At 42.0% G+C, this 25,400-nt stretch overlaps 2 protein-coding genes across 2 annotated transcripts; one reads left to right on the forward strand and one right to left on the reverse strand.

Moving 5' to 3' along the window:
* Positions 1–319: 319 nt before the first annotated feature.
* On the reverse strand, positions 320–1,860 carry sowahca (sosondowah ankyrin repeat domain family Ca). The gene is made up of 2 exons (XM_036573069.1): positions 1,388–1,860; positions 320–1,273 (listed from the first exon to the last, which is right to left on the reverse strand). The coding sequence occupies exons 1-2, from the start codon at positions 1,809–1,811 to the stop codon at positions 387–389; spliced, it is 1,311 nt and encodes a 436-aa protein (XP_036428962.1). The 5' UTR covers positions 1,812–1,860; the 3' UTR covers positions 320–386.
* Positions 1,861–2,174: 314 nt separating this feature from the next.
* sept10 (septin 10) lies at positions 2,175–20,630 on the forward strand. Its single transcript, XM_036575850.1, has 10 exons — positions 2,175–2,464; positions 5,124–5,238; positions 5,975–6,170; positions 7,781–7,967; positions 11,435–11,596; positions 12,722–12,818; positions 15,675–15,843; positions 17,974–18,106; positions 19,397–19,569; positions 20,129–20,630. The coding sequence occupies exons 1-10, from the start codon at positions 2,435–2,437 to the stop codon at positions 20,142–20,144; spliced, it is 1,278 nt and encodes a 425-aa protein (XP_036431743.1). The 5' UTR covers positions 2,175–2,434; the 3' UTR covers positions 20,145–20,630.
* Positions 20,631–25,400: the final 4,770 nt, after the last annotated feature.

Below are 25,400 nucleotides of genomic sequence, written 5' to 3' on the forward strand. Positions count from 1 at the left end.
TTTCACACCAAACCACTCTGAATGACTTTGTTTACATCTCAACCATTTAATTATGCAGAAATTTAAAAAATGAATGGAGTTTCTATATAATATAAAAGTGTCAAGTGCGTTGGTCCAGCAGCGAAGTGCTAAAGTGTTCAGATTCCAGTGGGTCCCATATTCACAGGGGCTGATCTAATTTACGACTCATGCACTCGTATCTGTTAAAAGCCCTAAGTGCTGGGACGTACGGGCGTATCCGTGTCTGAGCCTATTAGCAAACAGGCAGATTAGTGCCACGTGAATGATTCTGGGGGTGAAACAATGCTACACTGTCAGTGCCTAAGAGGTAAAAGCGGAATTTTCTCTGGGAACAATTTTGGGAAAGGCATTCCACCATCCTCGCCCTAGCCAAAGAGGTTGGACACGGGTCTGGACTTGACAGGGCTCGTCAGGGACCCATCCCCTTCCTCAGTCTCTCTGAAAGAGGTGCTGTGAACAATCTGGGTCCTGACCCTGCCTCGGTTTAGCTTGATCCTGCCGATGGAAGCCTTGCGGTACAGCGACTTGGGCTTGGCCAGCAACTTGGGCTTCTCTGTGTCCAAGTCCCCACAAGCGCCTACGATGTCTCGGATGTCGCCTGCGACTGCAGGGTTGAGGTACTGGGAAGGCTTCTTCCCGCTGTAGTCCCTCGCCTCTAGGTCCGCATCATAAGCTCCCACCAGCAGCTTCATGACCTCCACGTGGTTGTGCATGGCCGCCAGGTGGAGAGGCGTGTACCCGGCGCTGGAGCGGGCGTTCACGTTGACCGCCACGGAGTGCTGCTGGGCGAAGGTGACCAGCAATGCAAGCAACTCATGCTTGCCCTGCTTGGCTGCCCAATGCAGGCAAGTGAAGCCGGTGACAAAGTCCTTCTTGGTGACGAGACCTGGCTCGCAAACCAGCAGCCGCTGAAGGCTGTCCCATTCCCCGTCACTAGCGCACATCATCCACTCGTGCTCTAGTGGGTCTAGAGTCACCGAGGCGCAGTCCTCCTCCACTGAGCTAGAATCCCCTTCGCTTTTCAGAGAATCCCACCGTTTGGCCACCATCTGGCCTTGCGAGCTCCTGCGCACCAGGTTGCGGCGCACCTGCGGGGAGCTGCTCATCATCAGCTCTACGAAGCTCCTTCGGCTGCTTCTTGGGGTACCGACCTCCATGCCTACCGAGTCCACTTCGTCCGAGGTGGCCAGGAGGCTGCGCTGCGAACCCCGAGAGGTTCTCCGTCGGCCCACCAGCTGCACCGCGGGGCCTCCTCTGCAAGCCGCCGCCTCGTGATCCGCATCGCCGGCCAATTTCACAGAAGTGGTGACCTCAATTTCACGGCTCTCCTTTTCAGGGCCTCGTACCTTCTGCGCAAAGCCACAACCGCCATCTGAGGCGGTTACTTCAACCAGTGCAATGTCCGATATGCATACGTCCACATCCATGCCCCTTTCCCCATCATCAAGCATCCTGTGCCTCGACGGCGTGTCGGATTTCTGACCAAGCTTCCCGTTTCCATCACTGTCCTCCTTCCCAGGAGACGGCACACCTTGTTTAGGATTAGGGTCATGTGTAGCTCCTGGCATCCTCCTGTACTTCTTCTTCAAGCACACCACCTTCTCCCCATTCTCCTGCCTGACATAAGCAACGTTGTCCACAAACCGTTTGAAGGACTCCTTTTCCACGTTTCTGTCCTTTTCTCCAGCGAGAAACACTTTAAAATGCTCTATCAACTCCTTATTCCTCACACGCCCCCCTTTCTCAATTAGAAACTCCAGCACGGACTCCTGGCTGCACTCCGTCGCCATCCTGCGTGATGTTTATTAGAGAAGCGAAAACAATCGATCTTCTTCTATATTCATCACATCCCGTCCTCCTTAATCAGACGTTACGTTCTCCGTTTCTCCAAAAATGTATCAAAGCGCCAGGCAGGGGTCGCCGTGCGGTTCCTTCGGCGGCTTGAAGAGTGAAACTGGCCTCCTTCGTCCTCCATTTTGGCTCCCACCTTCGCCGCTACGCAATCAGCGCGGCGCCTCAGGCCGGAGCCAAAATGGAGTCCGTTTGCATAGCAACAACACGAACGGGTGGAGGCGAAGCCGGGACGTACCACTTTCACTCGTGTCTGGGGGGGTGCTCGGAGCGAACCTGTTTTCAGAAAACGTCAGCGAGGAGTGGTTTCTTTTAGCTTTCATGATCTAAAGTGAGTGTTTTGAAAATGCAAATATTTACAAGAACCCAATTCTAACATGTGCGCTGTTAAAAGACGGATTTAAACTGATGAACTGATGAGCGTCTTACCTACTTTTGAATGACCTCTCCCGCTCCCTCCGCTCGCATTGTCTGTCAGCTGGGATAAAGTTGGAGCCGTTGCCCATCTGCTGAGTAAACTGAGCTCAAAACTTTAAAACTAAAGCCGTTCTCCGCCTTACAGATGTCGTCCTCGGATGTTTGTCGCCAAATGGTACGTTTATGGTCACTTTGAGGTCACTACGAGCATTTTACTCACTAAACGAGCTTGAGTTGGTGGGCGTGGGAGGTGTGGTCCGGGATAAACTAACCGTTACTGCCGAAGGTGATGGAGAACTGAGTGAAAAGTAGCTTCAGTTATTCTCATATTTTTAAGATTCTTAGCTAAATAATTCAGTCAAAACCTTCCTCTGCTGTCCGAGTAGGCAAATTTTTCAAGTTGTAACACTAAATAGAGTAACATTATTGTTAGCTAGGCAGTGAGAAACAGAAATAACGTTAATATTTCTCTAAACTTCTAATATAAAAGTCATTGAGGAGATTACTAACCTGGGGGAGAAGCTGAAGAGCTGCTGAATGAGCATCTAACACTGCTTTGGACTGTTTAACCTCTTATTCCCCAGGGTATATTTTGGTGTGTCCATCTGAATTTACATGACCAAATCATAAGGCAAATTATTCAGTAGCTGCATGAAATAAATGCAAATTTTTATTTTATATATTTATTTATTTAAATTTATTTATTTATTTGTAAATCTCCCCTCAAATTAACAGAACATGTGTTTTATGATCTACACATATTGCTATATGCTTACAGTTTACTACTGAAAGCCAAAAATCTTAGACGCTCTTTGTATTATTTTATAAAACTAGTTTTTACAGAGCAGATCACTGAAGAGACGCCATCTGTTTATAGTTTATAGCCCAGATTTGTGGAAAAATGGGTCGACTTTCAGTAGAAAAAAATTGTGAGTTCAGCTTCTTTTATTATAAGGGTTTAAAATGACATCACCATCTATTTGACTGGAAAGAAGACAGTTACAGCTCTCATACGACCCCCACCTTTAGAATGTAGCTTATGAAATATGGAAGTTATGAAGAATCTGGCGAAGTGCGTTTGGAACCACGGAGTTGAAGAGGTTAAGAGTCAAATACAGATTAAACTGTACTCATTTCACCAAGAAGTCCCACTTACAGAAAACTTAAGTGACTAATTAATTGTTTATTTTGCTTATTTAATCAAAAGTAAGGCAAATAAACTGCTAGAATGTCCCTTTTGTTAATGTTAAATGGAATTTCCACCAATTATTTAAAATGTCTGGCTAATGATTGAGAGATTCAGAGTGGTTTGGTGTGAAATGGTTCAGATGCCTTTACAGTGGTGGTGATAGGAACCAGGGGTCGCCATGACTACAACACAATATAGACATTATATTTACTATCCAGACCCACCAGTGAACCTACACGAGTCTTCTGAGTTTATATGGAATGATGATGATGGGAAAATAGTGGAAAATCTGGAGAAAAAAAGTTTTTGGGGACTATTTTTCCATCACAAAGCTATCATAAAACAGTGCGTCAGACGTCAGAGAGCATATCTAACCATTTCATGTAATAATCTTTCTGTGAGGGAGCTTTTAGAGGTGGACGTCTGGTTCCTATCACCACCACTGTGAACAATTCTGACTCTGTAAGTTTCTCTAGAACAGAGCGTTTCACACCAAACCACTCTGAACCACTCTGTTTACGTCTCAAACAATTAATTATGCAGAATTTTTGAAAAATCAGTGGAGTTGCCCTTTAAGATTCTTAAGTAATATAATAGAAATCATCCCTCTTCTGAGCAAAATAGACAAAAGTTTGCAAGTTATAGCATTAAAACTATGAAGATTTATTAGCCAGTCAGTGAGAAGCAGAACTGATGTTTTATTTACTTCTACTAAAAAGGTAATAAATAATATTAAGTAATATGTATGCACAATGTTTTATTCACTTGTTTTTTTATTTGTAAAGCACGCTATATAATTGATTATCACAATTTTGATCTAGGAAATATTGTGCTAATTATTTTTATATATATCACCCAGTCATATAGTGCAAGTATAGCGTTATAGTGAGAGAACACTGAACAAAAACATGACAAGATATTGAGGGATATAATGCTGCAGTACAGCATATTACATAACATGAGATATTACATGACATGACATCCTCCCTAACACTGAAAATAGCAGAAATTTGGGAGATGCCTTCCTTATGAAATATGGGCTGTCTGCCTTACTGTGTGATAGATGGTTTGTTTTCATTAAACACACACGGACTGAATGTGGGAAGATCTCAGTGTCGTCATTGTAGTTTGTTGATTACAGCACAGAACGTGTCAAGTGGCCGCAACAATGACCTCCTTTAGAGTGAGCCGTCAGTGTCAACTGGGTTTATGAATGCTCTCTCTCTCTCTCTCTCTCTCTCTCTCTCTCTCTCTCTCTCCCTCTCTTTCTCTCTCTCTCTCTCTCTCTCTCTCTCTCTCTCTCTCTCTCTCTCTCTCTCCCTCCTTCTCCTCTCTCTCTCTCTCTCTCTCTGTCTCTCGCTCGCTTGTGCTCTCTTGTCCTCTCTGTTCCGGGCCCCCGTTGGCTGTCTTTTATTTCCTGCCTTTCTCCATTTCTCTCTCCCTCCTTCTCTCTCTCTCTCTCTCTCTCTCTCTCTCTCTCTCTCTCTCTCTCTCTCCTTCTCTCCTTCTCTCTCTCTCTCTCTCTCTCTCTCTCTCTCCTTCTCTCCTTCTCTCCTTCTCTCTCTCTCTCTCTCTCTCTCTCTCCTTCTCTCTCTCTCTCTCTCTCTCTCTCCTTCTCTCTCTCTCTCTCTCTCTCTCTCTGTAGGAAAAGAATGCTCGTCCGCTCACTCTGTCAGGTCATGTTGGTTTTGACAGTCTGCCAGATCAACTGGTGAACAAGTCCGCGAGCCAGGGCTTCTGTTTCAACATCCTCTGTATTGGTGAGAGTAACAGCACATTATATTTAGTTTATTTATTATTATTCATATATATATATATATATATATATATATATATATATATATATATATATATATAGATATATATATATATATGGCTGTTGTCAGAAGAAAACCTTGTATCTCCAAATTAATAACTTTTCAGGAGAAGGAAAAAAACACACTTTACTTTTAATGTAAGTCAGTGGAACCAAAAAGTGATTTTGGTCCATTTCTTTCAGTTCATTCATCATGAAATTTACATACAACGTAAAGGTTAACACGTAGAATATATGAATATATACACACATAGCAGCGACACTGAGGTGTTTAAAAACCCCAGCAGCACTGCTGTGTCTGATCCACTCAGACCAGCGCAACACACACTAACACACCACCACCACGTCAGTGTTACTGCAGTGCTGAGAATGACCCACCACCCAAATAGTACCTGCTCTGTGAGGGTCCATGGGGGTCCTGACCACTGAAGAACAGGGTAAAAAGGGGCTAACAAAGTATCAGAGAAACAGATGGACTACAGTCTGTAACTGTAGAACTACAAAGTGCACCTATATAGTAAGTGGAGCTGATAAGATGGACAATGAGCGTAGAAACAAGGAGTTGGTCAGAATGTTATGCCTGATCGGTGTATGAGAGTAACAGCATATACATCGTAAATGTATTTACCCTGTACTTCATTTATATGTAGTGTAATATATATATTTCCTGTTGTTATCAGGGGAGACTGGTATTGGAAAGTCCACGCTAATGGACACTCTGTTCAACACCAATTTCGAGACCTTTGAGGCCTCCCACTTTGAGCCGAAGGTGAAGCTGAGAGCTCAGACGTACGATCTTCGAGAGAGCAGCGTCCGGTTAAAACTCACAGTGGTCAGCACCGTGGGCTTCGGAGACCAGATGAACAAGCAGGAAAGGCAAGATTAATCGATTGTGTTATTTTCAGTATGATTAATTGATTTGATTAGCTTTCATGGTACATTCCCAAGTGGCTTAACTGGATTTACTACTACTCCAACTGTTGTCCATTAAGCGTTTTTACCATTTAAAATGATAGTTTGACAGAAAATCAGTTATTAGGTGTACAGTAAACCCCCCCCCCATCACACGCTTACCCTAAACAATAAAGAAGAACAAAGGTTTTTGCGAATAATAGTAGAAGGAGATGTTGAAGCCTGAGTTGTCGACGTTCATAGACAACAGTATATCATACAGTGTGAGAAACTATATAATCTGAGGCCTGATCCCATTTCTAATTTTTACCCCAACCCGCTTGTTTTTGAGTGTCGCCCCCTGGAACTGAGTTACAAGGGGTAGTGGTTGAAATCTTGCACGTCCGCCATGTTGGAGAGGTCAAGATCCGCTTGTGAACAGATTCACTTGTACTGAGAGACGAAGAGTCTCAGGATTAAATCAGCCACAACTTCCTTATTACTCAACCGATTTTCACCAAATCTGTTTAGTTATAATCCTCAGACACAGATTAATCCAGGCTGCACGGATCTGCTCTCGGTAGCTTTATTACTTTAATAACTGATCGTGATAATCAGCCGCCCAGACCAGCAGGAAAGTATTCAGTCTGGACCTGACGATAAAAACCGAGTTTAGCGTGAGAAACACAATCAGACACTTCAGCAAATCCATCAGTGTGTGAATCACTTCTAATCTTAATACACATAAAATAAACCCCCAAAACACAGTAAGAAGGACGAAGCTAAAGTTGGCTTCCTATTCGCCAGCTTCTTGTTCGAATTTTCCCGTTTCACCTTAAATGGTACAGCTGGTAAATAAGAAGCCTCATGTAAGAAGGTGGTAACGTTAATCTATTATGAATATCTACACGGATTAAGGAATACTATAATTTACCTCTACAAAGCATCAACCATCACTGTAAATAAATAACTACTACATAAAGTTAAGGCCTCAGGCACCAGAACATAGATATACATGAATAAAAGGACCATAATACATTGAAACGAATGAAACTAAGATAATACAGTAGTTATTATAATTTATAACAGAGAAAATTCTCACATTTGTGGGTTTCTTTGGTCTCTTGTTCTCCATCTTGCCAGTTTTTCTTTTTTTCTCATATCACTCTGTTTGGAGTCTCTGAAAAACCTCCGTTTGGAGGGTCATGTAGCTCTAACACTTCGCCTTACCCCTCTGTCTCAACAAGAATCGGGACACCCTACCACTAGACGTGAACACGCAAAACAGAGGGGTAGGGCTGAGTGGTAGGGGCGAGGGGTGAAATGGGACTGGGCCAAATTCTGATAGAGATTACTTAACAACTCCACTGGGTTTGAGGCGAGCGTGTGATGATTTGGGCCTGCAGTTAGCACCGTGCTGTTTGTTGACATATTGTCCTGTACTTGTTACATTAGCCATGTAGCTCCAGTGCAACACTAAAGTACTTCAGACACCAAGCATGTCTGACTGCATTTTGTGTGGGAGAAAACTGGGAAAATTAGATTTTTTTTATATAAAATGTTTGTCGTCTTTTATGTTATTGTGCTTTTCACAGCTATCAGCACATTGTGGATTATATCGACACTCAGTTTGAGTCCTACCTGCAAGAGGAGCTGAAGATAAAGCGCTCGCTTCATAACCACCACGACTCCAGGATCCACGCATGCCTCTACTTCATCGCTCCGTCTGGTCACTCCCTCAAATCTCTGGACCTGGTAACCATGAAGAAGCTGGACAGTAAGGTTAGGCATTGGTTGGAGCTGCGACACTAGTTCTTTAAATGACCCCATCATGGTCTTTCACCCATTTATGATATATTTATAGTGTAATTTCGTTTCAAATATAATCTTTTAATTTTTTTTCTCACTTTGAGACAAATCTAGCTTTGAACTTTAAGACTAGTTAGGCTAACAGTAAGGCCAGTTACATATTTTTCACATCGTTTTCTGTTAATAACATTGTGAGCCAAATTTAAGATCTACAAACTGACCAAATCACTGGAGCAGCGCTTTTGGTTGGTGGACTATTCTCAGTCCAGCAGTGACACTGAGGTGTTTAAAAACTCCAGCAGCACTGCTGTGTCTGATCCACTCAGACCAGCACAACACACACTAACACACCACCACCATGTCAGTGTTACTGCAGTGCTGAGAATGATCCACCACCCAAATAGTACCTGCTCTGTGAGGGTCCATGGGGGTCCTGGCCACTGAAGAACAGGGTAAAAGGGGGTTAGAGAAACAGATGGACTACAGTCTGTAACTGTAGAACTACAAAGTGCACCTATATAGTAAGTGGAGCTGATAAAATGGACAATGAGCGTAGATAATGTCATAATGTCATGCCTGACCAGTGTATATAGATGTGTTCACTCTGGTTAGTGGGTTGGTGAGAGCGCTCTGGTCAGAGATCTTTTCAGAAAAATAGCATTTTTGCAAAAGTGCACAAGATAATTTTATTTGTTTGAGCTGTTTGAGCTTTCCTGTGGTTCTGCACTCAGAGCCTTGCACATCTGCCCGTATGACAGTATTGTCCCAAAGAGCTGGCACACACAAAACAGGAGCACCACCCACCAGCACTTAACTCTGAGGAGCTGCCTCAACGGTGGTCCAGTCGACTAGCATTACAGAGTATTTTTAATCCCAGAAAAGACTCAAACACAAAGCATTAAGGTGATGGTTCAAATTGACTCATTCCCCCTACCAAATATAGTCAGTCAGCCAAGGCATGTTTGGTGTTTGAAGTTTCTTCTTTAGTTTTAGTGCTGGAGCTATAAGGCTAATTTTGCTAACAAATAATTGTCCTTTGTAAATAATATGCTTCAGTCCACCTTTAGAGATAAGTGTGTCATGCAGTGTCTGAAACAACATAATTATGTCTATTAGAGATTAAACAGCTCCACGCAGAGTCCTCATAGGAAACTTTGTCCACTTGGCAGCCACGTTTGCAACGCCACTGGGCAGTTATTTCCAGGCATACAAGACCAGACTCGTGTCTCTTCGAACAGGAAGAGACCAAAATACTCAAAACTGACGGTAAAATGACCATTTTATAAACAAATTTGAAATCGCTGATAAAAATCTGACAAAAACCTCATAATTAGTTTGTATGTAACGCTTTGACAGAAACCAGACGCTCGCGGATTAAAAAGATCACAGCAGTTTTGATCACACAAGGCAAAAACGTGGTCGAGTAATAGGTGAGGGTCAAGTTCAAAAAACACAAATGAAAGGTGAGCATAACACCAAGCGAACAAACCAATGAGGCCAGGGCAAAAACGTGATCCAAATAACAGGCAAAAGGGTTCAAAAACACAGATCAGTCGAGACAGGCAAACGTATCAGAAGGGACAGGCAAAAAGGCAGAATCCAGATAAACAAAGCAGTGGTCAGAAACTGAATACCGGTAATCAGAATACAAACGCTCAGTAGTTCACAGGGAAACAATACCTCACAACTATCCTACCTAAAGCCCCGGCTTTTAAACTAAACAACACGAGTCATATGACCAAATACACAGGTGCTACACATTAGTATTCAGGGGATTGAGATCTCTGATAGGAGCGCGTCCGCGAGTCAGAGATCACGTGAGTTCCCCGAGAACTCTGGGTAATGGAGTCCGTGTCTTCCTCCAACTCTGAAGGAAGTTGTGCAGTGACGTGATCTCCCGTGGGATTCTGGGAGATGGAGGCCGTTTTGTTTTGACAGCTTGCCGAATGCGTGACGTAGCGTTTGGCTCAATAACGCACATAAACATTGGCATAACCAGCAAGCTGACGCTTTTTCTTGAAGGACAGGACTTTCTTGGCAAACAAACATCATGTTAAGCGTTACAAGTTTTCCCACTCATATTTTAACCAGTGACCGTCTCCTCCTTTATAACATCTCTGGTTTGCATTACTGGTTAGCTACATTACCCTCATAGCTCCAGTGCTAAAACTAAAGAAGCTGATCAGATACATTCAGGACGCAAAACTGGGTAAATCTGATTTTTTGCAATTTAGTCTTTTAATAGTTTAGCTTGGTGTGGAGAGAGGTGCATTTTGGCCTAAAACTAGCAGGTGATGTTATTATTTGTTATTACTGTTTGTCTCGGCCTCATCAGTTTGACAGAATTCACAAATTTACATCCTGTTCATGTTTTCATTTGCGCACAGTTCTCCCACTACAAAACCCAGCATGCATTGTGCTAATACTACAGTATATACACAGCCATTGGGATCAGCTATAAAGAAATCCACTGATGTAGCAGCTAATAAATACAGATGTGGTTTTTGGCCTCCTTGCAGTAACGTTAGCTTTCCAGCTTCCTTTTGCAATTGCAAAAAAATAAAAAGGAATAAATACAAAAAATAAATTTCTTACAGCCCATAAAGTTCTTGTATTTTCCAGTATTTCCTGCTACCATCGAGATGCCTCACCACAAGGGGCTTTTCCTAGTTTTTAACCTGAAAATCTCACTGAAATGACAACTGTGGCCCCACAGAGGCAAGTAGGCATGTTTACAACAGATGGTTAATTCTTTTATTTAAGCAGAGATGGGCAGTGAAGAACATGACCTTGCTCACAGGCTGTGGACCAGAGGTCACTAATAGGCGGACCGCGGTCCGAGTCCGGACCCAGACCCTGTCCTATAACCGATAAACTAAGGAGAATTATTTAATTTCGACCGGGTGGTCCTATTTTAACCGGCGTAACTTTTCTAGCCTTTACGGTAACGGTTTAGCGGCCGGGGAGACTCACAGACCAATCGCGTGCGTTGTAAACGCTACTCAGCCAATCATATCTGTGCATTACAATGAGCACTGAGAGTCAAGTGAGTGACGCACACACGGGGGAGGGACGAGGCGAGAAACAGCAGTCGGAGAAGAAAGTCAGTCAGAGGGAAGTTATTTCACACGGCGTGATCTAAAAAGAGAAGACTGACAATAAATGTTGTTGAAATATGACTGAATTGTACTTTATTTGATTTGACATTCAGTTGTTGACTGTATAAGATGTTGATATACCTACTAGGCAACTTCAGTAAACAGTATATGGCACTGAATCATGATGCAGGTTAGACATTATGATGTTCTGGACCTTTGCTTGAGGAAACTTTCTCTAACTGGACCTTACTGAATTTTAATTAAAGACCCCTGCTGTAGACTGTTTAATGGTAGTGTGTGTAATGGTAGTGTGTTGACCGTATGTGCTGTCCGCTCTTGCAGGTGAACATCATTCCGGTCATCGCTAAAGCAGACACCATCTCCAAGAGCGAGCTTCACAAATTCAAGATTAAGATCATGAGCGAGCTGGTCAGCAACGGCGTCCAGATCTACCAGTTTCCAGTCGACGACGAGAGTGTGGCAAAGATCAACACCACCATGAATGTATGCCACCAGAACCTTACTGCCCTAAAACCACAGATGTACACAGTTGTAGCCCAAATGTAGTTGATCAGCCAAGACATGTTTGGTGTCTGAAGTTTGCTTCCTTAATGTTATTTGAACGCTGCCAGCTGCATGGCTACATCATCACATGCTCACCTCAAACTGGCAAATACATTCTGTGGTTTCTGACACTCAGTGTCTGTGTTTACATGCAAAGATTTTCTCCAGTCTGATTGAACACATTCCAATTACAGATTTAGACTGAGGTGTTTATTCTCACTCTACTCAACAATTTGATGAAAATCTCTGTTTACATGCTCACTACAAGTAACCCAATCCCAAATGACATGCATGTGATGAAAACCGCTTAGTGTAGATGTTACCATGACAACCAGCATCACGTGAGTCCAGTCAGAGTGAGATGAGCAGCAGTGAGCAGTGCTTGTGTTTATAATTGCTTTAAAATGATGTCAGACTCAGGAAAACGTCCTTCACGTGTCCTTATTAAAGAAGGCCGAGAGGAAGACGTCGTGTTCTGAGACACACAAGCTGGACGTCCGTCCCACCGCCGTCTTTTAAAGATCGGAGCATAAACTTCGTCTCCTCTGCAGACCAGTTTCTGCTCTGCCATGTTGAACGGTATAAACTTTCACTATGATGCGACGAACATGATCAGAACGTACTTAAACTTTCCGATAGGGAATGTAATCAGATACAGGCGTTTACACGGATATTATTCTTCTATTTAACTGATTGTTTACAGGATTACCCACCTCGATCAGTCGGATAGACACTGTATTCCGAATGGCCTCAATCGGACTAGTCTAGTGTTTACATGGATGTAATCTATTCCAACTGAGCTATTAGTCGGATTATTAACGGATTATTAGGCTGCATGTAAACGTGGCTTATGATGTTATCTGTGTATCTATGTTATAACTGTTATCTGTTAACATTGACAAAAGTATATAGAGCTTAAGTAAAAAAAGAAGCTGTAGCATCTTAAAGCCTGAATTTTGTCCATGTTTTGGCTGATATCAGCTACATTTGGGGTAAATATTATATAAAGTTGAATAAAATCTTGTTGATTTAGTTTATATGTTGTTGTCGCTGTTGCTGCTGTAGGGTCACCTGCCCTTTGCTGTTGTCGGGAGCACAGAGGAGGTGAACATTGGGAATAAAATGGTGAAGGCCCGTCAGTACCCCTGGGGCGTGGTGCAAGGTGAGAGCTCTCCAGTTATGTTTAAACCGAGACGTGGTGATATTTTACAATGTTCCTCACTTTTTAAAATTAAAGTACAATGTAGAAAAAGATTCAGGGTTTTTTTTTAGTAAAAAAAAAATATATATAGAACCATGTATATAGAACCATGAACACTCAAAGAACCCTTTGCATGGTGAAAGTGTCTTTCAGATTCATGGATAATGTGCTGAAGGTGGTTCTATACAGAGCCTTTTTGAAAAGGGTTCTGTATAGCACCAAAAAGGGTTCTTCTGTTGTAACAAGCTAGACATAGTAACCATTTACCAGAACGCTTTTTGGTGCTATATAGAACTCTTTTCAAAATGTAGATCCATTTACAGCACATTATCTATCAATTTGAAGAAGAACCATTTAATGATGCCAAGAAACCTTTAATCAAGGGTTCTTTGAGTGTTCATAGTTCTAAATAGCACCATTTTCTTTACTATAGAACCATTAAAAACCATTCATTATTCAAAAATAGCTGAGGGAAATCATAAGGTTTTTTGCTGGATTAGTAACATAACAAAGACTCTTCAGTTAATGAGCTAAACTACAGCAAACCGCTAACGCTGGATGCTGACGGAGATTCATTGCTTTCTGCAGGTGTTTCTTCCTCTTCAGTGGACGATGTGCCAACATGTTTTTGTCAGATAAATATACTTTAACAGTTTCTGTAACAACATCATCCAGAATACTTACTGTGGTTAGTTTTACAGCAGTGCCTCTCTAACTTCTCACAAAAAATGGGCTTCCGAAATGAGAGCTCAAAAAATTATTAAAAGCTCCAGAGAAATTGAGACTCCTAACAACCACCTGGAAGAGCTGGTCGACCCCAAAACTGCCCCCATCAGATAAACAGCACTTAAAGCTTTCATCTCTGAGAGAGAGGAGAAAATCAAGCTGCTTCAGATCTGAAAACATCCACAGGTGTTTCTGTCCATCCTTCCACTGTGAGAAGACGACTCAGCGCTGTGGGTCTGAAAGGATGTGTAGCTGTCAAGAAGAACCTCACTGAGAAAAGGAGACGGACACATCAAACAAAGAAGCTGAACGATGGACTGACCACCCCAGAGTCCAGACCTCAACACCACTAGCCACGTTTACATGCAGCCTGATAATCCGTTAATAATCCGACTAATAGCTCAATCGGAATAGAATACGTCCATGTAAACACCTCAATCAGAATAGACTAGTCCGATTGAGGCCATTCGGAATACAGTTTGTATCCGACTGATCGAGGTGGGTAATCCTGTAAATAATCCGTTAAATAGAAGAATAATATCCGTGTAAAGCCTGTATCTGATTACATTCCCTATCGGAAAGTTTAAGTCCGTTCTGATCATGTTCGTCGCGTCATAGTGAAAGTTTATACCGTTCAACATGGCGGAGCAGAAACTGGTCTGCAGAGGAGACGAAGTTTATGCTCTGATCTTTAAAAGACGGCGGTGGGACGGACGTCCAGCTTATGTGTCTCAGAACACGACGTCTTCCTCTCGGCCTTCTTTAATAAGGACATGTGAAGGACGTTTTCCTGAGTCTGACATCATTTTAAAGCAATTATAAACACAAGCACTGCTCACTGCTGCTTGTCTCACTCTGACTGGACCCACGTGATGCTGGTTGTCATGGTAACGTCTACACTAAGCGGTTCTCTACTTGTAGTGAGGATGTAAACAGAGATTTTCCATCAGATTGTTGAGTAGAGTGAGCATATAAACACCTCAGTCTAAGGCCCAGTCCCATTTCACCCTTCGCCCCTACCACTTAGCCCTTAGCTTTCTGTTTTGTGCTTTCACGTCACGTTCACATGTAGGGTGTCCCAATTCTGGTTGAGATAGAGGGGTAGGGTGAAGTGTTGGGGCTACATGACCCTTCAAACTGAGGTTTTTCAGAGACTCCAAACAGAGAGATATGAGGAAAAAAAGAAAAACCGGCAAGACGGAGAACAAGAGACCAAAGAAACCCGACAAATGTGAGAATTTTGTCCGTAAAAAATTACGATAACCATCATAATATCTTAATGTAGTTTCAGTGTATTTTGGTCGTTTTCTTCATACAAAAAAAAAATGCTAATAGCATGCTAATGTCTCGGTAGCTAGCTAACTTTCCCGTTCCACCTTAAATAGTGCAGCAGTTCTGACACCTGAAGCACCAGAATGTAACTGCTGCACCATTTAAGGTGGAACGGGAAAATTTGAACAAGAAGCTGGAGAATATCTAACTTCAGCTTCATATCACTGAAGAATTAGGGGTGGGTGATAATAAATAATTGCCCCCCTCTTTGAAGGCATATGATGCCCTAAATGTAACTAAAGCCCAGCAGTGAGGAGCTGAACTTTACCCTCCTCTGCTGTCACTGCAGACTGGCAGGGTCGCCTACAGAGCAGCGCTGGTAGCTGTTAATGAAGTGATGCTCTTTTTATTTCAGAGAGGAAGATTTCAACCACTACCCTGCAACTCAGTTCCAAGGGGTTAGGGTGACACTCGAAAACGAGGGGTAGGGGTGAAAAGAAGAAATGGGACTGGGCCTAAATCTGTAATTTGCATGTACTCAATTGGATTGGAGAAAATCTTTGCATGTAAACAGACAGTGAATGTGTTTACTTGGTTTGTGAGAAGCAGAAAAACTTTGGAGGTGTGGAAAAATATCCCTCCAGCTGTCTGATGTGAATCTGATATTATTTAGTTGAGGGTTCTGTGCGATGCTGTAAAATGAGCACCTGAAGTAGTTAATGAAATGACTGTGGTGTCTGTCTTTGTCACAGTGCTGTATGTATTGAGCAGTGAAGCTTCATAACGCTGTGTGTTTGTATCACTGTCTGTGTTTTTCAGTGGAGAACGAGACTCACTGTGATTTCGTGAAACTGAGGGAGATGCTGATCTGTGTGAACATGGAGGACCTGCGAGAACAAACACACACCCGGCACTACGAGCTCTACAGACGCTGTCAGCTGGAGGAGATGGGCTTTAAGGACACGGACTCAGAGTCCAAACCAGTCAGGTACCGGCACAGTCTTTCCCATCAGTCACCGGTCAATCTCTGAGGTCTCTCCTTTGTATGATCAGTGCCTCTGTTCAGTCTTCCCTGTAAACCCGTCCTAATTCTATCCTAAACCCAGACTAGAGTCTTCGAGTCTTGGTTCCACTCAGGGCTTCTTCCTCATGCTCTTAGAGAGTTTCTCTTTTTGAGTCTTGGTTTCACTCAGTGGTTCTTCATCACACTCTCAGTTAAGTTCTCCTTTGAGTCTTGGTTCCTCTGAGTGGTTCTTCATGCTCTTAGGGAGTTTCTCCTTTTGAGTGGTTCTTCCTCATGCTCTTAGGGAGTTTCTCCTTTTGAGTCTTGGTTCCTCTCAGTGGTTCTTCATGCTCTTAGGGAGTTTCTCCTTTTGAGTCTTGGTTCCTCTCAGTGGTTCTTCTTCATGCTCTTAGGGAGTTTCTCCTTTGAGTCTTGGTTCATCTCAGTGGTTCTTCATCACACTCTCAGTTAAGTTCTCCTTTGAGTCTTGATTCCTCTCAGTGGTTCTTCTTCATGCTCTTAGGGAGTTTCTCCTTTGAGTCTCGGTTCCTCTCTGTGGTTCTTCATGCTCTTAGAGAGTTTCTCCTTTTGAGTCTTGGTTCCTCTCAGTGGTTCTTCATCACACTCTCAGTTAAGTTCTCCTTTTGAGTCTTGGTTCCCTCTCAGTGGTTCTTCATCACACTCTCAGTTAAGTTCTCCTTTGAGTCTTGGTTCCTCTCAGTGGTTCTTCTTCATGTTCTTAGGGAGTTTCTCCCTCAGCGATGTTCATTAGGGGGCTGTACCTGTATTTCTGGATTAAAGCTGCTTTGTAACAGTGACGTTTGGAGAAGGAGCTGTACAGTTCAAATTGAATGAACTGCCCTCTCTATGCTCCACCCACAAATCCATTGGTCTGTAGGTACGTTAGTGAGGTTGGGGTTTAGATTCCCTACATAAATTTGGGTTCATAGTTCCTGATGATTCTGGACGGCGCTGATGATTTTTTTGCTTCCATGCTAATGCTAACACAAAAACCCCACCCCAGTCTGTCCTGCACATACAGAATACATACCATTCTGTAAATCTTGTCCAACCTTGCAGTGATTATGAGAAGACTGCAGTTGTCTGTGGAGCTGGAAATTGGAAATTGGACTGAATAGACTGAAGAACCTTCTCTTCAAGCATATATTCAATTATATAAGTATCCGGGTCGCATTTATCCCTAATTCAGCCGTCTGCTTCCCGTGTATAACATTTGCGAGTCGAGAGCACAAGCTAGTCCAGCTGTAAAGCTTGGGAATTTTTGATCTGACCTCGTTCCTCAGGACATTCCCTGTGCTTTTCAAACCCACTTCCAAAAACACTGCTGTGATGTCTGAGTTGGAAACCAGCCATTGATTTCTCCACAAACTGGACGCTGTATAGAGTAATTTCATTAAGTCCTGTACTGTATAGTTAACATTCTTTTGAAGCAAATTTTCTGTCAGTAAATGAAGAAAATATTGAAATGCCTCCAAAATGCCTCTTCTTACATTTTATTTCATTATTTTTGACTCATTAAAACAGAAAAATTGTGTGGGAAGAGCGGATTATAAACGTTAAGAATATATAACGAGAAGAGATGTTTTATGATTTGAATTTGATGAATAGTTATTGTTGTGATTGTGTGTACAGTCTAATTTTGTGAGAAGAATTCATTTAAATGTGAATTTATTTTCATTAGAAATAAACAGAAGTGTGCAGTATAATGAAATATGTTCGTATTCTTAGCTATATGCCAATATATGCAGTTTCACAGTTGCATAAAAAATACAAAACAGCAACAGTACAAAAAGTTTGCAGACGTTATTTGCAATGTACAAAATATGTAATATAAATATATAGATAATATACAGTGCAATGTGTATGTCTGAAGTGTTATGACGGGAGGTCAGACAGAAAAAGTTTGTTTACATTTTTACCATTTGAAACAAAAAAACAAAACTGTCAATGTAAATTGCATGTAAATATAATCTATTACTGTGTAATTATATAATTGCATTTCATTTATTATGTAATGTAAATTGAATGTATAGCAAACTGACAGTAAAAATGACTCTGGACACGTCTGAGGGTTTGTGTGTTTGTGTGTTGTAGTCTTCAGCAGACGTACGAACTGAAGCGTCAGGAGTTTCTGGCTGAGCTGCAGAGGAGAGAAGAGGAGATGAAGCAGACCTTCGTTCAGCGAGTGAAGGAGAAGGAGGCGGAGCTAAAAGAAGCTGAGAAAGAGGTAAAAAATAAAACGTTTTCTTTGTCCTCCCCATTTTGCCTCTGGTATTGGGTGAAGCTTTTTGCTTTGGAGGGCTCCTCTCTGGTGCACTTTCTATTTCATTTCAATATCAGTAACAGTCAGTATGAAGAAAGACTCGTTTTCCCTTTACTGTCACTGTCAGACACCCCAGTGTTTTCAAGCGTGCTTGAAATTCTCAGTTATGAATCGTACGTCCGGTAAGAACAGCGAGGAGCTGTAGCTGATGACTGTAAGAGAAAACTCTCGGGGGGGCGAGGCTCAAGAAGAAGGGGTTATTAGAAAGAGGGTCCGGGAATATTGAGCGCTGCTACAATTGCTCTGGAACGGTTAGGAGCAGCTTCAAAATCAGTATGAAAATCTCTTTTCTACCCAAATTAGTGCACAAACAGCAACTACAGCCTCGTTTGTGATGAGCTGTGTGGTCCATGATCACAAGTGACCGACGTTCAGCCCCGCCTATACAGCCTACTGTCCCCGCCTATATAGCCCCGCCTATACAGCCTACCGTCGTTCAGCCTATACAGCCTACCGACGTTCAGCCCCGCCTATACAGCCTACAGACGTTTAGCCCCGCCTATCCAGCCTACTGATGTTTAGCCCCGCCTATACAGCCTACCGACGTTTAGCCCCGCCTATACAGCCTACCGACGTTCAGTCCCGCCTATACAGCCTACCGACGTTCAGCCCCGCCTATACAGCCTACCGACGTTCAGTCCCGCCTATACAGCCTACCGACGTTCAGCCCCGCCTGTACAGCCTACCGACGTTCAGCCCCGCCTGTACAGCCTACCGACGTTCAGCCCCGCCTGTACAGCCTACCGACGTTCAGCCCCGCCTGTACAGTCTACCGACGTTCAGCCCCGCCTGTACAGTCTACCGACGTTCAGCCCCGCCTATACAGCCTACCGACGTTCAGGACCACCTGTACAGCCTACCGACGTTCAGCCCCGCCTGTACAGCCTACCGACGTTTAGCCCCGCCTATAAGGCCTACTGATGTTTAGCCCCGCCTGTACAGCCTACTGATGTTTAGCCCCAGCCTACACAGTCTACAGACATTTATCCCTGTTCCAAATCTTCTTAAAGTATGAGGCTTCAGGAACAACCTGACTTTCTACTTTTATTTAGTAAGCACACAAAAAACTTTGCTTAATTTTCACACACATATAGGAAAAGAATGGCTGATATTATTTTTCCAGATTTGTTGCTGAATTCCGGCCTGTTTATTTTCCCATGTGCCTGTGGTGCCCCCTGCTGGTCACACTGACAGCTGCATGCCAGGTATGAGCAGCTGAAGCGGCTGCATACGGAGGAGAAGAGTGCGCTGGAGGAGAAGAGGAGGATGCTGGAGGAGGAAATGAGCTTCTTCAGCAAACGCAAAGCCGCAGCCGAACTGCTAAACTCTCAGTCGCTCAACAGCAAAAAGGACAAAGACCGCAAGAAGTGAGTATGACCGCTTAGTCTGTTTCTAGTAGGTGTGCCATTCACCCCTCAGAAGTGTCTTTTTGCTATACAGTTAAAGTGGAATTCCACCAATTTTTCAAAACCAACAATTTTTCTAGCACTATCCAAAACCACCAGTGAACCTACACATACACACGTAACATTAGCATGGTGCTGATTTGTTATTGTTTCCAACATAGCTACTACAACACAGTCTAGCTTGGTAGCACAGCAAACAAAGTTCTCTACAGTTTCTCATTAGGCTGAATGAATAACTGACGCTAAATGTAGGTATTGTGATATAAACTGAGTCTGTTCTACAGTTTCTCATCAGGCTGAATGAATAACTGACTCTAAATGTAGGTATTGTGATATAAACTGAGTCTGTTCTACAGTTTCTCATTAGGCTGAATGAACAACCGACTCTAAATGTAGGTATTGTGATATAAACTGAGTCTGTTCTACAGTTTCTCATTAGGCTGAATGATTTTCATGTTGTGATTGTATAGTGTATCGCGCATTTAGTTATCGTGATGTTACATATTTTACTTTTTTTCAGTGCTGGATTCCTGTGAAGAACCAAAAAAGGCCATTTTAATATCCTGCCATGGACCACAATAAGCTACGTAATTAAATTGATGCATGTTGGTATTTTATTTGTAGTATTACAGCAATGCAGGCTGAAATACATCAGTATTGATATAGTATTGCCGCTACTGGTGGAGTATTTTTGTTTTATCTGTTTATGTCATATATGGAGTTTTCTTATCAGCTTATTTTTAAGAAAATGCTCTATTCTTTCACTCATGCCTAGAATACTAACCAGTTTTGATATCTACACTACTTCAAAAATGGCCTTTTTATGGTTAATTTTTGTCAAAACAGCTTCTGCACATTTTATTAGCAATTATTCACCAAGAACCAGCTAGAAATAGGCCTTTATTACACATCACACATTTCAGGTTTGTAATTGGAAAACTGTATTAATGAAACATTGGTCTGACCTGACATTTATTTAAAAAGTATTATTTTATTAACAAATAAAAGTGTTGTACTTTTCATACATTGCATTTGTGTTATTAAGAGTAATGAGTAGAAAATGTGTAAAATGTTTGAAAATTAGCCAGTCAAGTCAGACCAGCATCTTAACACTAGATGGCGCCAAATCATAAGTTATTGTCCGTGCCTAGGTCTGATTAACCCACATACTGTCTGTACAAAAACCTTTGTAGCGGAAGGCAGGAGGCCTGCTGTGAAATGGTTTGGGTTCGTGGGATCGATAGCAGCGTGCCATCTTAAATTTCACCATCACAAACTGGTTCAGGATTAAACCATTAGCCTCGGCGGCGGAGGTGTGGGTGATGGTTTGGAGCGTAAGCAAATGGCTTTTGGAGGGCGCTGATTAAATAAAGTGTGGGCGCTTAGTTCCCGGAATCCTCTGTACCTGAGAAACAGGGTCTCCGACAGCTTTCTATGAAACAATAAAGATGAAGCAGAATGAGGTAACGCTCCACACAGGTCTCTGATTGGTTGCTAGGGCAACAGGAGCGAGAGCGGCGAGATTTCGGAGCTGGTGGGAGGTAAACAGGTCGACACTGGAATTCAGTGTACACTTCTCAAATGAGCAAATGAGGCGGTGCTGACTGGTTGGCTTTCAACTGCACGACTCCGAGTCTTCTGGAGTCGACTCATCTCTCGACTCCTGCCACTCAAATCGAAGGAGTCGACACCTTGACTCCGTTTAAAACAGACAGCTTCAGGTCTAACAAAGGGCTACAGCAGGGAATAGCTCTGATCTCTTGGCCAGACTGGTCTACCAGCTCTGGTTAGCTGGCCAAGCTGGTTATTCAGCTCTGAGGAGCTGAAAAAAAGCTGGTCTACCAGTTCTAACCAGCTGGCCATGATGGTCATCCAGCTGCAACCAGCTTAACAGATATGGTCAACCAGCTAAACCAGCTTGACTAAGGTGGTCAACCAGCTAAACTAGCTTCAGACCAGCTTGGCCAAGGTGGTCAACCAAATAAACTAGCTCCAGACCAGCTTGACCAAGGTGGTCAACCAGCTAAACCAGCTTTAGACCAGCTTGACCAAGGTGGTCAACCAGCTAAACCAGCTTTAAGCCAGCTTGACCAAGGTGGTCAGCCAGCTAAACTAGCTTCAGACCAGCTTGGCCAAGGTGGTCAACCAGCTAAACTAGCTTCAGACCAGCTTGACCAAGGTGGTCAACCAGCTAAACTTGCTTCAGACCAGCTTGACCAAGGTGGTCAGCCAGGTAAACTAGCTCCAGACCAGCTTGACCAAGGTGGTCAACCAGCTAAACTAGCTTCAGACCAGCTTGGCCAAGGTGGTCAACTAGCTAAACTAGCTTCAGACCAGCTTGACCAAGGTAGTCAACCAGCTAAACTAGCTTCAGACCAGCTTGGCCAAGGTGGTCAACCAGCTAAACTAGCTTCAGACCAGCTTGGCCAAGGTGGTCAACCAGCTAAACTAGCTTCAGACCAGCTTGACCAAGGTGGTCAACCAGCTAAGAATTTAGGCTGGTTTTCCCAGTAGGAGAAACCATCCTAAACATAGTTTAGCCAGTTTTTGAGCAGCTACAGATTAAAGCATTATGATGAAAATTCATAATTATGCGAAGTTATATCAGGCAGCTTTACAAATGATTCCAGCTAATTAATGTTTCAACACATCTCACCATCAGAATTCAGATCATTTCACATGACGAGGCTGAAGGGAGCTCGAGCTTCAAGACTAGTGATGTGCTGACAAAATCATAATTCTGTAATAAAATAAACCACTATTCACAAATTGAATGGTAGCCAGTAGCTGCCAGTTAGCTTGAAGTAAGTTGTTCAATTCTATGCGCCTTAGCTACGTTTACATTACAAGCCTCGTTGCTCAAATCTGATTTTTTGCTCAAATCCGATCTCTCTGACTCGATGGTTCACACTCGTTTAGGTAAGAGACTCAAATCTGTCATTAATGTGACGAACCGGCGTCCTGAAATGACCCTCATGAGCTCATCCTACTCAGTAACGTCACGTGAATGAATCACGGTCATCATCAGCACAAACTAACGAGCAGAACGAGCTTCGCTGAGAAGATCATTAACTCTGATCAGCTCTCAGCTTCATTATTAGAGCGAGACGAAGGAGAAAAAGGGGAGATGAGCTGCTTTTCCACCGTTTACTGGCTTTAACTTCTGTTCGGCGCTGTTGCCATGGTAACGCTGAATGATGCCGCACACGCAGTGGAAAAAAAGCACATGAATTCCGATCTGAGCGTCACATTAAGGTCACATGGCCACAAATCGGATACGTATCCGATCTAGGACCACATATGAAAGTGGCTCAGGTTGGACTTGAAAAGATCAGATTTGTGTCCACACAGCCCTGAAAACATCAGATCTGAGTCACATTAGGGCAAAAAATCTGATTTGTGCCACTTCAGCCTGGTAATGTGAACGTAGCCTTACATTCACTGCTACTTCAACATTATTGACTGAACTGTTACTTCAAGCTTGATAACATCCTGCCATCTGATTTATTCCAGGTGCCAATGTTACACTGTAGTGTTCACTGTTATTAGAAGAGACAGTTTGTGCACAAGTTGTGGTGCTTTATAAACCAGCTGTTTTTGGCCACAGTTACGCCGTACAAGAGCAGTTTTCTCCAACAGTTCACTCTAAGCTTAAGCTACGCTTTATTCTCTCAGTCTTCAGCTCTTAACAGATGCAGTTCTTCCTTCTCTAACATGTAAGAAAGAAACTAGCTAAGAGTCCTTATCAGAATAAACAGTGAATAAACGCTAAAGAACTAATAATCTAAACTAGCACGTCAAAACATTTCTTGAACACGTTACAATACATTTTTTAAAGCTTCTGCTGTAGCCTCTTCAACTTCAACTCAAAACGCACTTCGCCAGATTCTTCATAACTTCCATATTTCATAAGCTACATTCTAAAGGTGGGGGTCGTATGAGAGCTGTAACTGTCTTCTTTCCAGTCAAATAGATGGGTGATGTAATTTTAAACCCTTATAATAAAAGAAGCTGAACTCACTATTTGTTTTCTACTGAAAGTCGACCCATTTTTCCACAAATCTGGGCTATAAACTATAAACAGATGGCGTCTCTTCAGTGATCTGCTCTGTAAAAATTATTTTAATAAAATAATACAAAGAGCGTCTAAGATTTTTGGCTTTCAGCAGTAAATTGTAAGCATATAGCGACATGTGTGATCATAAAACACATGTTCTGTTAATTTGAGGGGAGCTTTTACAAACAATCAATAAATACATAAAATAAAAATGTACATTTATTTCATGCAGTTACTGAATAATTTGCCTTATGATTTGGTCATGTAAATTCAGATGGACACACCAAAATATACCCTGGAGGATAAGAGGTTAAAATACAATACAATAAAGTGAAACGTTGCCCTTTGCATTGCTTTTTTCATGATTTCAGACTTTAATAGACGAACCTCAGTGCTGGAGAGGTTTGTCTAAGCCGGTAGGTCTGTAGGTCTGTAGGCGAGAGTGAGTGGGAAATATGCTACAGCGCTGAATTTCCTTGGATGACCGTAAAGTGGAGGCACGAAGTCATTCGAAGTCCCTTAACTCACTGATCACTTCTACAACATTCATGCCTTTACAGTAGCGCTGTGTTGCCGTTGCTGTAGGAGATTAAATAGTTGTAATATCTGCTGGTATTTGACACCTTCTTGCAATAAACAGCAGCCAGAAAAACTGTCAATCAACTGCAGAGAAACTTGATATTTTGGCTAAAAATAAAAATCAAACCCAGTTTCCTCCTCTTTAACCCAAATGTCGTCGATCAGCCAAGTCATGTTTGGTGTCTGACATGTGCTTCTTTAGTTTAATGTAGCTAACAAGTAATGGAAGCATAAGCACACAAATTAGCATGGTGCTAACTGCATGCCTACATCACTCACTGACTCAAGCTTTTACCTGATTATCTGCTTTCTGACGCTGTGTGTGCTACAAAACTGGTATCTGGGCAAGTAAATGATCTTAAATCTAGATTTGTATAATATTTCTCATTTCGAAATTGTTGTAAGCTGATTCAACAATTATTAAACATCATTTCCAGGTCAATTATCCCATAATATTGTCAGATAATTTTGCTTGTTGTAAGAAATATGCTTGAAATATTAACTTAGACATAATATTAACTTTAATTATTATATATACTTAATATTTTATAATATCTTAAGTTCATACTAAACTCGACTTTATTAATGCTAACTTACTAAATGAATGCTAACATAATGCAGACCTATGGACTTTTATTCTAACTCGCTAACTTTATTAATGCTCTTATGAACTTTATTAATACAAATTTATTAATTTGTATTAATGCTAACTTATTTATGCTTACTTATGAATTTTATTAATGTTATTAACTTTATTACTGTATGGACTTTATTAATGATAACTTTATTAAGGCTAACTTATTAATGTAAACTTTATTTTTTTTTATGAACTTCATTCTAACTTGCCAACTTTACTGATGCAAACTAATTTTATTAATGTTTACTATTATTAACTATTATAAAATGAAATATCTAGTACTGTGATGTGTTTATAAAGTGTGATTCTGAGTTTAAAGATGTTTTATGTGACACACTTTAGTCCACGTTTATAGAGAACAGAATGTCATACAGTCTCAGAAAATCACATAATCAAATCAAAATTTGATATTTTTCCAAATTTCAGCTTTTATGGATTATTATTTGTTGTGGGTCAGTTAGCTTTGTGTCCAAATATCAAAGAACTGCTGCGTTTATTTAGCAGCACACATGGAATTTC

The sequence above is a fragment of the Colossoma macropomum genome, unplaced genomic scaffold (genome assembly GCF_904425465.1).
Source record: "Colossoma macropomum unplaced genomic scaffold, Colossoma_macropomum, whole genome shotgun sequence".
NCBI lineage: Eukaryota > Metazoa > Chordata > Actinopteri > Characiformes > Serrasalmidae > Colossoma > Colossoma macropomum.